The 16478-nt window shown below is 36.7% G+C and overlaps 1 protein-coding gene across 2 annotated transcripts in view; it reads right to left on the reverse strand.

Annotated features, from left to right (window-relative positions):
* Positions 1-16478, reverse strand: part of SLC41A2 (solute carrier family 41 member 2) — a 119041-nt gene that overhangs the window by 57595 nt on the left and 44968 nt on the right. For both annotated transcript variants that reach the window (XM_049626223.1, XM_049626222.1), the window contains 3 exons: positions 8946-9017; positions 6613-6757; positions 2319-2465 (listed from right to left, as the gene is read on the reverse strand). In XM_049626223.1, coding sequence (XP_049482180.1) covers positions 2319-2465; positions 6613-6757; positions 8946-9017 — 364 coding nt within the window. The remainder of the gene's footprint in view (positions 1-2318; positions 2466-6612; positions 6758-8945; positions 9018-16478) is intronic.

A 16478-nucleotide genomic window follows, 5' to 3' on the forward strand; every position in this document is an offset into this window, starting at 1 on the left:
TAAGTGACAGGTAAAATGTAAAGAACCTATTTTGATTAATTCATCTTGAATTACTTTGAGCTAACTTTCACAAGACAAGTAAAGGCCCAGAAAAGCCTAAGCAATGTTTAACAATAAAATTACTTCTCAAAATAGAAATCATTCTATTTTCCTTTTTTTTATTCATCTAAACTACTAATGTATCACATACAACCCTCAAAATAGTGAAAGCTTTAGATAGTAACACATGATTAAGTCTTTTGTAAGAAGTTCATCACTCGAGTGATTTAAAAAAACACACACACACTTTATTTTAAGTCAGTACACATTACTTTCCCCAAAAGTTGATTTATCTTCTGCAATATCATAATGTTAAGTCTGTATCACTGTAACAATTGTAATATTTGTTATGACATTCTTCAATAGCATTCTCTTGCTTATTTTCTTACTACTGGGACTTCGATTGAGGAGATACCAGCAGCTGGGAAATGTGTTACAACTGACTTCATGTTAATTTAGGTTTCCAAGTCTGAAAATAACGTACCTTTCTTTTTGTGTATATAAGGGAACCCATCCAAGAACCACTACCAACCTTCCAGCCCCATCCCCACCCCACCCTCAAGGGTCTTGGCAAGACCTATGGAATAATACTAAGAAACCCTTTACCCCCTTGTGCTTCCCCTTTCCTTTCTCTTACCTCCTCCTCACAGTGGGAGAGACTGGTCTAATTGGTATGACTAGGGAAAGGGGCACTAGCCATGCCTAATTCATCTCCTTTTTCTTTTGGGATCCAGCCTATTGATGACCGCCTCCTTCCCCAATGCAGTTAATCTGTTCCTTCGGGGAGGTGAGGCCTCCAAGTCGTCCAGCTACCTGCCTGTGAATAGGTGAAGGAGTCTAATAGAGTAGGTAGGTGAAGAACATTAAGTCACGTTCTCTAAAACTAGCCAAAGCTAGTGTTTCAATCCTTGACTTCAGTATGAATTTCTAAACTGTATAATAGAGAAAAATATGACCAGTTATCACTCCAACAATATGAACTAAAGATTATCCTTTTAATAACATTACTCATTTTCTGTACTTTATTTGACTGGGAGAAAGAAGGATTGAACATTAATTACCCTGAGCACACTTGCACACACGTCATTCCTTGCATATTTCACAATAATGAAAACCCAAGACCTATGGGAACAAGATCTTACATGGAGGTCATTGATCATTTATTGTCTTCTACCTTACATCAAGTGGACACACGTCATCTTCTAAATGAGAAGACTCTTCCTTGAACATATACATCATGTTTTATTGACTAATTTCATGCCACTCATTAAATAATTTAAGGTAATTTTATATACTAAACAAAGCTTCCCTTAGTATCTCCAAAAGTAGTAAAACGCCTACTTTTGTTAGGTTAAATAAAGTCTTTTCTTGAGTTCAAAAACATACATGAGATCCTTACTTCTTCAAACCAAAGGTACTTTAGACTTATACCATAAACTGTATAGAATTCATGGATCATATGAGGATATATGAATAAATGTTTGCTTCTGGTTCAGCTTATAAACTATCTTTTTTTTTTCTTGTAGAATTCTGTGGGTTTCTACTCTCTTTTACTTTTTTCAATTTGGCATCTAAAAATAAAACCATAAACAACTTTTAGCACTAAACCAATGCTCACAAATCATATTCATTTACATTAACAATAATCCCAAAGTACAAATTTGCATTAAAAGGATTCATTAGATTCCATATGTAATCTATTACTATTATCAGGAATCTTATATAAGATGTCTCCAACTTCACACAGCATTCAGGCTCATTTTCATGGTGACTTTTTAGTTGTTAGTAATTGCCATGTTGGTTTCTGATGGGGGGGTGGGGACAATCACTAAATTTCAAGCACTGTTCTAACCTTATGCCCTGGGACACTAGTACAATGCATATATCAGAATACTGAGGGTTGACTCCTCACTGTCTACACACTTAGCGAAAGGGCAGAATTCATAGAATACTAGGCCCGTGGTCAACTTTCCTACCAGTAGGGAGTAACGTGAATAGCCTCTACGATCCACAATTTTCTCATCTGAAATTAGAGATGATAATCCTTATCTTACAGAGTTTTAAACTCCAGAAAAAGAGGGAAAAAATGTGAGAAAAGAAATATATGAGAACCACAACACATAGTAGGTATACAACAAATGGCAGTTATTGTTCTAATCAGTCTCAACCAGAGTTCTACTGCAGGTGAAGGCCACCAGGGGTTCACAGCATTGTTGCAACAATTACTTATTTAAAGAGACTCTGAATAGCACATTATATTTAATATCAAGTCAACTTACCCAGACAGGAGTACAAACCCTGACTTATCCAAGCTAATATGGCAAGAGTTATGAGGTCCCCAAAACTAGCAGCAATGGGGGTAGCAACGTTATCAGGATTTATGCCAGTCTTCTTTGAACCAACAATAACCCCAACCATTATTATTCCTGGAAGAAAGAAAACTCATTACTTTTTATGCTATGATTTAGAGAAAATCAATCCCCTAAATACTGAAATATAAAAGCTAGACAAACAGTGAGTACATCATTTCCAGTTAGACTGCTTAGATAAGCTGACTAAAGCAAACAAAACATTTTACTCTAATGCTCTGGCAAATGCCTTTCAACAAATTCCAAGTAGGGATCATAGAAGATTTGAGAAGTTCAGTGTAACATTTAGAGAACTGAAAAGCTACTGTAAAATAACATTCAAGCTGAAGTTTCAAATTTAATAACATGTATGTCTTAGATGTAATGTATATTTGTACCAAACCCAAAGATTTTATGTTAACCCTCAAATAAGGAATGAAAATATCAAAGAAAAGGTGATTCGTATTTATATGCACAGCAATTGGGAAGAAGACCAACAAAAACAGCTTTGTCTACATGGTGGTAGCCAGAATGCTTGCTTCATTTTATTATTTAAAATCGTTGAAGTATTAAAAGGGAAGTAATTAAAATTTGAACACTGGAGACCAGAACACAAAAAGCAGTCTTTATAAAGGATATTCTTTAAAACTAAAGTTTCTGTCTATGAACTTCCAACTAGAGAACAGAAGATGAAAATACGACTGTGTACTTATACTCCTAAATATCTATTTTCTTGAATCATAGAAATGGGGAGGGGGATTGATAACATTTACATCCATACTCAATTGTATAGATTTTCTCATGCCAACATTTAGAGGATGCAGTGCAGAGAATATTTAAGATTAGTTCACTTATATGCTAACCATAAACCAGTATGGAAGCCTAAAAATGGCTATAGGGGAAAAAAAAAAAACCAACAGAATCTCACTGCATTTTTAGACTGAAAATGACTCAAAATGATTTTATTCTAGCATTACTCATTTTATAGATAATAAAACTGAGGTCTTGGGAGTAGAGCTTAAATTCTTGTTGAAGGTCACAGAGCTTGTAAGTAACTCTAGTTCCATGTTTTCTACTACCCCAATAAAGCCACAATTATTAAAAGTAGAATCTCTGTCTTGCTTCAAATAATTTCTCACCTCTTATGTTCTGGAGATGTTTTCAATCTATAGACTTACCTTTCCCATAATATCATTGTAAAAAGAAAAAAAAAGCAATAGAAAAGCTTTTAAAATGTATTATGTAATAAACAAGATGTGCTCACATAGAATCCTTTTTTCAAAGTCAGCACATTTAAAGATCAACATGGAAAGTTCTCCCAGGACAGGATGCCATCCATATCTTTTCAGCTAAAAACAAATATTTTGCCATCATGGGCCAGCAGAAAGAGCTGGGAGTCAGGAAACAGGTTTTAATTCTGATTTTCTGCAAACAAGCTGATGAAATTAGATAAGTCACCTTACCTGAGTCAGTTTTCTCACCTACAAAAGGTGGTTAATAGTATCTGCTCTCTCTACATATAAATGTCCAACTATCATAAAATTAGAACACACATTGTTCAAAGTAACAAGCTTTAAGCACATGTATTTTAAAAGTCTGAATTCTTATGATTTTGAAAATCCTAGGCAATACCAATAGTTTTTACTGAAAGCTTTTAAACAATTATTTCTAAATGAAGCAAGATTAGAAAACAGAAACGAACTTAAGGTAAAAGAAGCTAATGCTTTGACTATTTTTTAGTGTTTCTTTATTTTTGAGGGGGGGAAGGGGCAGAGAGCGATGGGGACAGAGGATCAGAAGCCGTCTGTGTGCTGACAGCAGAGAACTCATTGCGGGGCTCAAACTCACAAACTGTGAGATCGCGACCTGAGCCGAAGTCCAACGCTTAACCCAACTGAGCCACCCAGGTGCCCCAAATTTCTTTTAACCATAAATTAATTTCCCAATAGCTTAACTTCATCCCACTTTGGCCAGTGTTAACACCACTGAATTCTGGTAATTCTATATATAGACAAGAAACTACCCTTAATAAAAGTACCAAAACAAAATGCTTGAAAATATTTTGGAAGTCAAGTCTTAATCTTAGTAAGATTCTCTAAATTCCCAGAACCTAACCAAAAAGGTAGCTTAACAGTTTTATAATCACCTGACGTGAGAATTTTCTATTTTTCACCTTGCTGGTGATATAAGGGTAAGAAGATGACAATTGTAAAATAAAAATGATTATAATTTCATAATAAGCTAGTTCTCTAGTGTTAAGTTCTTTTATTTAATTTTTTTTCAATATATGAAATTTATTGTCATATTGGTTTCCATACAATACCCAGTGCTCATCCCAAAAGGTGCCCTCCTCAATACCCATCACCCACCCTCCCCTCCCTCCCACCCCCCATCAACCCCGTTTGTTCTCAGTTTTTAAGTTCTTAATAAATAAAAAGAATGATACTGCAACTGAAAAGTTTTAAGGTAGTTAACTTTTTTTAAGTTTATTTATTTTGGGGGGGAGGGGCAGAGAGAGGGGGAGAGAGAGGGAGAGCCCAAGAAGGCTCCATTTTGTCAGCTCAGAGCCTGATGCAGGACTTGATCCCACAAACTGTGAGATCATGACCTGAGCTGAAATCAACAGGTGGATGTTCAACCAACTGAGGTACCCAGGTGCTCCAAATGTAGTTAATTTTTAAAACTTTCTGGCTTTTTAAAAGTCTAAAGCCAGTAATATACTGTGCTGAGCATACAGTTATATTTGTATTGCCACAGAATTAGTAAAAAAAAAAATTTTGAAATCTGAAACTTTAAAAAATTTTAACAGAGGGACTGCTTTTGAAATTCAGAATTCCTGGAATCCTTGCTACTCAAATGACAAGCCAGTAAATCCTCTGCATGACTTCCAGAAAGGAGTTTCTCAATTAATTTAATTTATAGAAACTAATGAATTATCTATTTTCTTGATCTCATTTGGGAACTCTACCAGAGTACCTAAGGCCAGGAGACAACCTCAGAAAGCCTGTTCTACATTAAGGTTTACATACAACAAATATAGGTATTTGTGAAATAAGATATTTTAAAAGTTTGTAGATAAATTTTCTCTCCTTCTTGCACTCTTGGTGGGAATGCAGGCTGGTGTGGCCACTCTACAAAACAGTATGGAGGTTCCTCAGAAAGTTAAAAATAAAACTACCCTATGATCCAGCAACTGCACTACTAGGTATTTACCCAAAGAATACAAAAATCCTCCTTCAAAGGGATACATGCACCTTGATGTTTTAGAAGCATTATCTACAATAGCAAAACTATGGAAACAACCAAAGTGTCAATCAACTGAGGAATAAAGAAAGAAGATTATGGTATACATATATATACACCATATATATGTTTTATATATATATAAATATATATATATTTATATATATAAATATATATATGCTTTATACACACACACACACACACACACACACACACACACAATGGAATATTACTCAGCCATAAAAAAGAATGACATCTTGCCATTCACAGCAACATGGATGGAGCTAGAGAGTATTAATGCTAAGCTAAATGAGTCAGTCAGAGAAAGACAAAGTATGATTTCCCTCACGCGTGGAATTTAAGAGATAAAACAAAAGAGCATAGGGAAAAGAGAGAGAGAAAGACAAACCAAGAAACGGACTCTTAACTACAGGGAACAAGGTGGTAGTTACCAGAATGGAGTTGGGTGGAAGGATGGGGGAAACAGATGAAGGGCATTAAGAGTACACTTATCACGGTGAGCACCGAGTAATGTACAGAAGTGTTGAATCACTGTATTGTACGCCTGAAACTAATATGACACTGTATGTTAACTGGGACTTAAATAAAACTTAAAATTTTTTTTCTCGGGGCGCCTGGGTGGCTTGGTCGGTTAAGTGTCCGACTTCGGCTCAGGTCACGATCTCGCGGTCCATGAGTTCGAGCCCCGCATCGGGCTCTGTGCCGACAGCTCAGAGCCTAGAGCCTGTTTCAGATTCTGTGTCTCCCTCTCTCTGTGACCCTCCCCCGTTCATGTTCTGTCTCTCTCTGTCTCAAAAATAAATAAACGTTAAAAAATAAATAAATAAATAAATAAAATAAAATTTTTTTCTCTGCGGTTCTTACAATGAACAGGTATCAATTTCAATAAAAATAGTCGACATGGAAAATAAATTATTTGAAAGTGAAGGACGGCACAGTAGCCATTTCTAAAGCCACTTACCCTGCAGAAGAGATGCAATGAAAGCAGTTGCCACACTGCTAGAGCACAAGAGTATGGAATGGTCAAGATAGTATTTCCCCTCTGGAATCCAGCCCAGTATAATTGCTGCCACAGCTGCTAGAAAACCAACCACTGTTGCCTGAACCTAAAAAAATTTTTTAGAAAGTCCAACTGAATTATTCATTTCAAAACCAGTTTTTACTTCATTATGTAAATATGCATACCAAAAGTCAGAAGAAAGGATTGCATCTGGTCACTGAGCCGCATTACCTTTTGAAGAAGCCACTCTATTTTGGTTTTAATATTCCCTAAGGCAGTGAGTTCTCGAACTGCCACGATCTGGTGCCAGTGGGTATGGAATGGGGTCCAGGAATCTGTTTTTATGAAGCACCTAAAGTGACTCTGACGGTCTAATCCACAGATCATCTAAGAAGATACCAACCTTAAGACTGAAACTGAAACGTGTACCCAATCCACACGACTGAAGTCTGACTTCAGAGGCAGTGCTGGTAAGAGACTGGATTTTATGATCAAATGATAAGAATCTGACTCTTGGCTATATCACCTAATCTTGTGGCAAGTTATTTAAATTCATTCACCCAGCAAGTACTTATTTAGAATCTACCACGTAGGAGGCGCGCTATCCTGGGTCTTGGGATACACAGTACTCAAAATAGATTTATTCCTTGTTCTCCCCCAGCCCTTATCTATTTTTTAAAGAGACATTTAAATAATCTTTGTAAAGATTCTCTTCTCTATGAAAACACAGTTGTGCTCAATATTTGAGAAGAATTTCTAGGTGCTCACAGACTCTCTGAAGCCAGTCCATGTACTGGAATCCAGAGCCATCTCTGGCTCCCATCCTGACCAACAGCTGCAGGGAAGGAGGATGACAAGGGAAGGGTACAAAGAACAGAAGGAAAAATTAAGCTGAGATAGAAGTTATGAGAATGATGCGACGAATAATTTATACTACCACTCTTACTTAGTAAGAGTTCAGAATATTAAAAGACTAAAATGCAATATACTTTCAACTTTTAATTTACATATTAATTTATAGTAGCTTACTTGTTGTTAAATATTTTGATTATTAACCCTGCCTAGGTTCCTACAAGTTCAAGCTAGAAAAGATCACAGACATCTCTAATGCAATACCATGGTTTAAAAGAAGGGGGCCAGGAAGCCCAGAAAAGTTAAGTAAATTAACAAAGTTTATGCATCTGGTTAACGTTAGAGCTCAGATTAAATCACAGATTTTCTTATTTCGAATCCTGTGATCTTAGAAGCAGCGAGACAAATATTTCTTTTAAGCCCACATTCCAAAGATCATTTTATTTCTATGTCTTTGAAATACATTACATGAAATTACTTTTCTGCAACCATGCCTCTCAACGTGATGTCCTAATTGAGCTAACATTAAAATAGTGAGTGTTCCCTAAGCCCACTTGCTGGAGAGTTACTAGAGGCTGCAGTCCTGTGTCTTGGGCATAGTAGGAAGTAGTGGAAGATGAAGAGACATTCACCTGAGATCAGAAGGAGCTGTAAATAATCCATATATAATCCATGATTTAGTGTATATGTAACTGACAATTTAATGTGTTCATTTAGATGAGCTCGAGTAACATTAACAGATTAAGAAAAACTCAGTTTAAATAAATATATAACCATAATACATAAAAGGGTTAAGTTTAATTTAAAAAGATTTACTTTTAAAAAAGTAGAAAAAAAAAGTACCTAAGCAATGACGTGCTAAATATTTATTTGTACAGCTATTAACTCAAGTACTCAAATTCTGGCTCTCTTACACACTTATGATTAAAAATTTATATATATATATAAATTTTATATACATATATATATATTTTTATATTTTCATGTTTTTCAAATTTGGAAGAACCTGATCAATTTCTAGAGAAAGAAAACTTTTCAGCAGTCATGGGTATCCATTTACTCTATCACTTTTTCATTGTACTAAATTGTTTTGAGCCCCCTGAAACAATTAAAAAAATGTTTTTAATGTTTATTTACTTTTGAGACAGAGAGAGACAGAGCATGAACAGGGGGAGGGGCAGAGAGAGAGGAGACATAGAATCCGAAGCAGGCTTCAGGCTCTGAGCTGTCAGCACAGCTGACACGGGGCTCGAACTCACGGACCGTGAGATCATGACCTGAGCCAAAGTCGGACGCTCAACCGACTGAGTCACCCAGGTGCCCCAAGCCCCCTGAAACAATCAAATGGTAGTTTTTATAGCACTAATATTTATTCCATTCTTACAGGTAACACCCAAGATGTATAAACCCAAGATCCATAGGCAAATATCTGCATCACTTACCTGCTTTAAAGCCAAGTTGCCAATTATTAGGTTCCACTTTTCAATGGGTGAATCCATCTTCCCGATATTTACCTGTTAAGATAGATACTTTCACATATCACTGACTAATCATATGCTTTCAACTCTGTTTCAGCAGCGTATGAAATCTTAAGCCAAAGATAATTCTTTAGTAAATCTGATGAACTCACATTTTTACTTAATATAAATCTGATTTCACTACCAGCCTTGAATCTCACATTTAGCTTGCCCAATACGTTTAGGGAAAAAAAACACTTTTTTAAAATTTAACTACTAGCCCACAAGAACTAGCGGGCCAGTTAATACTATCCATTTGCCCACTGTTTACAACATCATCAAATGTCATCCTAACATGCCAAATTTTATGTACTGAAGCCCAATAGGAATAATCACATAATTCTGAGCTGCTAGCATTTTATTCCACATCATGAAACTAGTCTAATTTGAAGAATTAGTGACCAGAAAACCCAGGATTAAATAAGTCATTTATATGTACATAATTTATATTTGAGCCATGACTAAAACTCTTAGCAATAAAAAATTCATTCAGTTCACATATAAATTTTCATTGTGTATTTCACTATTAAAATTTATGTATCTTTCTGCTAAGTGGAAGAATACCCTCTAAAAAAATATTATTCAATTGCTCTATATGCTAAATCATTACTTCTCAACCATTTAGGACTCAAAACATGTATATCCAAATCTGTCGAGTTTTTCTAATGCAATCATTTGGAAAGCAGTGAACAATGTTTATTAAAAAAAAAAAAAACATACCAAGTTGGGTTTCAATTATTCATCATCTGCTTGGTCATGGAAGGTTAAGTGAACGGGTAAGGTAGGAGATACATAAGGATTGTTATTTATCAGTAGAGTTTAGCTCACTGGCTTCAGACCAGAAGATTAAGTGCTACATCAACGTTTCCACTATCAATTTGGAAAACAGATTCTATTCTCCAACCTCCTTCTGGGATCTAGTCCCAAAGTACCCAGCAATGCAAATATTAAGATTTCTCAGTTTTTCAGTATAATTATTCATGCTGCCTTTATTTGCAGATTTCTTTCCTAAGCCTGGAAATCTACATTATTCATGAAATTTGTGTTTGTAGCTCTAACAACCTGAGTCTTTCCTCCAGTGAGTAATGAGGCAGAGGTAGTGTTTAAAGAGTGAAATCCGCTTAGGGTTTAATATTCAGGAAATAGGCATGACAGAAATTAGTGTTAGTTTTAGTAACTTTTAGAAAAAAAGTCTATAGGTATGAGAAGCAATCTAAAATGATTCCATGAAAAAGTAGAAGATGTGAAGACTCCAGGATTACTTGATAATCAGGAGAGGTAGAGACACACATACACTAAGGTCTAGGAAAAGGTCAAGAAAGGGGAGTCACAGAATGAATGAGTGCTATGGATTAGGTATGCTACTGTGCCAGATTCACTTGTACCATTGCCACAGTTCCTGCTAAAGCCTGAAGCTACCTTCCTCAAAATCCTCTCCCCTAGAGCTGCAGGTTACAGTCTGCCAGTGACAGGAGTTTGCCTAAGATTTGGAAGGCAGAAGTGAAACAGAGGCCACTATTTCTGTAAGGTCTTGGTGGTCAGACATATGGTAGGCATCCAGATGTCTACACTGCAATACACCCATAGCTTTCTTCCTCTTCTCCAGTGCTTCAGGTTATTTCTCCGACCCTTCCATCACAGATCTCTCCTTCTCCCCCATTTGTGTAAGCCCAAATTGCTCTATTAAATTCCTTATTGCTCTCTATAAATTCCAATATACACCTTGGCGGTTCTAGTGAGCAAACCCATACTGATAGAACAATGTCACGCTATTCAATTGCTCTGTTTTGTAAATGATGAAGATCACAATTTCTAAGTCCCTTCCAGATCTATAAGCCTCTAAATCTATAGTTCTTTTAGTCTAACATAAATAACAAGTTAATGTATGATGTGAAATAAAATATATTTCACATTTTATGAAATACAATTTATAATGAGAAATCACAATGTATTATGTGAAATAAAGCAGAATATATTCACAAATAAAAATCACCTTTTTTTGTTTTTAATTATAAAGCAAAGATTTTTAGAAGGATAAAAAAAAGACAGAGAGAAATGTTGATCCAAATTTAACCATGTAGGGAAAATACTTATAGTGCGGGCGTGCATTGGAGCAGAAGTGGGAGTTTGGCAGGAAACTGAAAATTGACCTGTGCTGTCCAAGAATTGGGCTGACCTAAGATACTGGCCAGTGGCCTAGGATCAGCACGAATCATCTACATTTTTCCAGAGTAGAGAGGAAGAATCACAAAGTGTCTGTTTAAAGGCTTTTGCTAGACGTACTTTTATTCAATTAGCTGACCTGAATATCCTGGCTAGAAAATCTGAGAACTAAGAATGTGATATAGTGGAATATGATCTGATAAAGACTTCTATATGACCTGGGTTAATATTTTTAAATTGATATGTATTTTATATATTTTAAATATATATATTTTATGTGTTTTAAATATTTTAATATTTATATACAACCTGGCCAATATTTTTGCAAAGACACTAATTTTTTTTTTAATTTTTTTTTTTTTAACGTTTATTTATTTTTGAGACAGAGAGAGATAGAGCATGAACGGGGGAGGGTCAGAGAGAGAGGGAGACACAGAATCTGAAACAGGCTCCAGGCTCTGAGCTGTCAGCACAGAGCCCGACGCGGGGCTCGAACCCACGAACTGTGAGATCGTGACCTGAGCTGAAGTCGGACGCTTAGCCGACTGAGCCACCCAGGCACCCCAGACACTAATTTTTTTTTTAATGTTTATTTTTGAGAGAGAGAGAGACAGAGTGCAAGCGGGGGAGGTGCAGAGAGAGAGAGGGTGACACAGAAGCCGAAGCAGGCTCCAGGCTCTGAGCTGTCAGCACAGAGCCCAACATGGGGCTCAAACTCACGGACCGTGAGATCATGACCTGAGCTGAAGTCGGACGCTCAACCAACAGAGCCACCCAGGCGCCCCGACACTAGTTAATTTTTAAGGAAAGAGAGCTGAGGTGTCCAGAGCCTGAAGATGTTTTGGCCAACACTGTGGTTTTAAATTTTTTTTTTTTAATGTTTATTTTTGACAGAGAGAGAGACAAGAGACAGAGTATGAGCGGGGAATGAGCAGAGAGAGAGGGAGACACAGAATCCGAAGCAGGCTCCAGGCTCTGAGCTGTCAGCACAGAGCCTGATGCGGGGCTCTAACTCACGAACCGTGAGATCATGACCTTAGCCGAAGTCTGATGCTTTAACCGACTGAGCCACCCAAGCGCCCCATTAATGTTTTTAATCTAAATGCCTTAGCTTGAGCCTGCAATTCCTACTTTTTATAATCCCTACACCTTTTTCTCCATAGATGTATATGTTACTTTTCTGACCCTGAAGCACATGAATTACAGATAGGCTTTAAAATTTACTGGGACCAAAGATAAAAGTAGGTTGGAATGACCTTGAAAGTACAGATTTACAAATATAGTTATTATACTTGGTATTGGAAAAAAATATATTTAATATGTAAATAGATGAAACAAGGGTACCGAAAGTCTCCACTGAAGTATTAGTCTTAAATATATATATATTAAATATGTGCTCCAGGGGCACCTGGCTTGCTCAGTCAGTTAAGTGACTAATTCTTTGACTTTGGCTCAGGTCATGATCTCACAGTTCATGAGTTCGAGCCCCACATCAGACTCTGTGATGACAGCACAAAGCCTGCTTGGGATTCTCTGTCCCCTCTCTCCCTGCCCCTCCCCTGCTCATGCTTGTGCACGTGCGCACGCACTCTCTCTCTCCCCTGCACCTGTGTAGTTTAATTGTCAGCCAAAGATTTAAGCAGAACTTATGCCCAGATTTTGGGGCTCATCCTTTCTACAGTTCTATTGCTGCTGGGATTTCCCCATAAATTTCTACCTGCTCTGTCAGCTCCAAGCTCTGTTATCTAATAATTCAAGACAATAAAACTTCAGCTTTCTGCCACTATACCTACGCACAAGTCACAAAAGGCATTTGACCAACAAAAGCAAAAAAACTCACAAATCTTAACTAGTGTATTTGTCTTTCAAGAACAGGCCCCTCTCATGCTTCTATTTAGTTGTGTGTTTTGTTTTTCATTTTTTGTTAGACTTCCTGACCTCTGTCACCTCAAACTGGTAAGACTGTGGGGTTTCTGCCACATGAGATCCAGGGACTGGGGAAACTCCCTCAGGCAAAAAAAAAAGCTACAAACTTTGCAATGCTTACTCATTGCAGACATGGTCCTTTAAGGGTGACCTCTCGTTTCTACCTGCTTTTAATTACTTTCTATTGCCTTCATATAGTTTGTCTAGGTTTTCTAATTGTTATTCTCTGGGAAGGGTCACTCACTATTTCATTCTGCCGTTATATGGAATTAGAAACCATATTACATACTTTTACATGTTTGAAATATTTCATAAAACATAATATGGTAAAACACATATATGTACACACACACCCTAATATATCTTCCTGAATGTGCAGGGGTGAAGCCTATGCTCATAATCTTGAATGCAGTAATGGTTTCACATGTACACACTACGTATTGAAGCTCATCAAACTGTAAACTTTGGATTTGTGTAGTCGGTTTGTGTCAATTATACCTCAATAAAGCTTCAAAGAAAGGGGGGAGTTAAAAATCTCGATGACTGAAACGGTTTAAGTTATACATAAGTAGTACACTCCACAAACCTATGGCTATGGATTGGTATTTATAACTTAAGAAACATACTCTAGGGGTGCCTACGTGGCTCAGTCGATTAAGCATCTAGCTCTTGATTTCAGCTCACGTCGTGATCTCACGGTTCATGAGTTCGAGTCCCATGTTGGGCTCTGTGCTGAGAGCACAGAGCCTGCTTGGGATTCTCTCTCTTTCCCTCTCTCTCTGCCCCTCCTCTGCTCATTCTCTCTCTCTCTCTCAAAATAAAGAAATAAACATTTTAAAAAATAATGTAAAGAAACATATTCTAAAATTGAGACCAGTAGGAATATGCAAGTTTTGTTTGTATCTAACAATCCGGTTTTCTGACAAGAACCTGTAAAATTTAGAATTATGTCAAATTTAGGAAAGAATACTGAGACTGTAACTATATCAAAGTTATGCCACAGTTATTAATATCATTATTTGGGATTTAATTTTTCTTTATTTTAGAAGTTTTACAATTTGAATGGGAAATCTAACTTATAGTTATCAGGGAAAGGTTTTGCCAGCTTCTTCATATCCTTTTACACTGGGATGTAAGCTCAGTGAGAGCAGGAATATTTTCTGTTTTATTTATTGATGATTCCCTAGCACACACTAGCACTTGGCATACCATAAGGGCTCAGAAATATTTTTTGAATTAATGAATTAAAAAGCTAAAATGTTACAAAATAATTTCAGAAAATCAAAGGAGTTTTCTGAGAGGTTTAAGGCAACAGAAATCAGTTTTGTCTAGAGTGGGAAAATACTAATCGAACGGTTCTTGGCAATTTGCTCCTGGAAAATAGATTTATAAGCTTTAAAAACATATACATTGTCTTTAAGACAGTGGATGCCATTTTTGACTGTTATATCTAGCATCCAGAAGCAGAAAATTTTAGACCTCAGGTAACAGAATTTAAACAATTTATAGAACCACTGTGCTTGGGATTGTTTTCTAATTATATACTACTGTTATATATCCACAACAATTATCTACTATAATATATATCTACTGTTGAAAAGATAAAAATCCAGGAAAAATTATTCAAGTTAATCATTATAATTTAGAGACAAATTTTGACTCAGGTAAGAGGGCATGATAAAGTTGATTTGAATTCATCATTATTATATCTCCCTTGTTAAAATAGAAAACCTTTTTATTGAAATTATCTTTTTATCTGGTAACTTTTAACCTTTACCTTTATAGAATAACAAGGTTTTTTTAAATTTTTTTTTAAATGTTTTACTTATTTTTAAGACAGAGAGAGACACAGCATGAGTGGGGATGGGGCAGAGAGAGAGGGAGAGACAGAATCCGAAGCAGGCTCCAGGCTCTGAGCTGCCAGCACAGAGCCCGACGTGGGGCTCGAACTCACTAACTGTGAGATCATGACCTGAGCCGAAGTCGGACACTCAACTGACTGAGCCACCCAGGCGCCCCTATAATAACAAGTTTTAAAGACAACTGCCCTTCAACAATTGAGTGAGTAGGCTCTATATATCTTATGTTTTAGGTTCTCTATCTTCATACTTACACAAAGCTTTCCTTATAATCCTATAAGTTCATTTATCCTGATTCTCCGGCAGACAATGATAAAAATGAGAAAAGACTCTTTAATGGAGCAAAAAGATTAAAGTAATGACAGACTTGCCTGCCATAGCTATAATGATTTTTACTCCTAGTTTTATTTATTTATTTATTTTTATGTTTACTTTTTTTGAGAGAGACAAAGACAGAATGTGAGTGGCTTAGGGGCAGAGAGAGGGAGACACAGATCCGAAGCAGGTTCCAGGATCTGAGCTGTCAGCACAGAGCCTGACGCGGGGCTCAAACTCATGAACTGTGGGATCATGACCTGAGCTGTAGTTGGACGCTCGAAGGACTGAGCCACCCAGGAGCCCCCTACTCCTACTTTTATAACTGAAAATAAATACTACACAAGAAAATTGTAAAATTTTTAAAAGAATTGTTTTTTGACCATAGATGAAAAGGCTGACTTTCAAAGAGTACTTGTTTTAAGTTAAACAAACAAACAAACAAACAAACAAAAATCATTGACTTTTTACCCTGGAACCAGGGAGTTCAGGTAGGAATCTGCCACAACAGTCCCATTTAGAGACAATTGACAACTGAATTAAGGTAGTGGCAGGTGGGGCATAAAGGGAAGGGGAGAGGGATTTCATAGGTTGAATGGACAGCCTAGACATTAACTGGATAGAAGAGGGATAGTGATTGGTAATGTTAATAAACTGATAAGAAATACAGAAAGCACAGTTGGAGCAAGAGAAGGTAATGAGTTTACTTTTGAATGTAGTGAGGGTACAGACAATTGAAAATTCAGCTGTAGTGATCAGGAAAGAGGCTGGAGGTACAGATCTGAGAGTCAGCAATGTATGGGCAGGGGTGGCATACATGAACTTATTGACAGAAACGCAAAAACAAGGGACTAATATTTCAGGAAAACCTCAAATCAAGAAGATGAGCAAAGAAAAAGAAACCAAAAAAAATAGACTAAGAAGATGCCATGAAAGAAGTGGAAAGAGTCCACACCGCAGTGTGGGGTCTCAAAGTCAAGAGTAATAAAAATTTTAAGTAGAGAATAGTCAGTGAAGAGTCTATCAAAGGTGAGGCTTTGGGTACTCTGCTTTCAAGAAGGCTTTAACCTAGAGTGGCTTTAACAGTTGATGGAGTATCAGGATTGGAATATAGCTGGCAATGATTCTCTAGCATTCTGTAAGAATGGTAACACACTCCCCCTACCACTTGAGATCAACTTCTCTGAGCAATTGA

The sequence above is a fragment of the Panthera uncia genome, chromosome B4 (genome assembly GCF_023721935.1).
Source record: "Panthera uncia isolate 11264 chromosome B4, Puncia_PCG_1.0, whole genome shotgun sequence".
Taxonomy (NCBI): domain Eukaryota; kingdom Metazoa; phylum Chordata; class Mammalia; order Carnivora; family Felidae; genus Panthera; species Panthera uncia.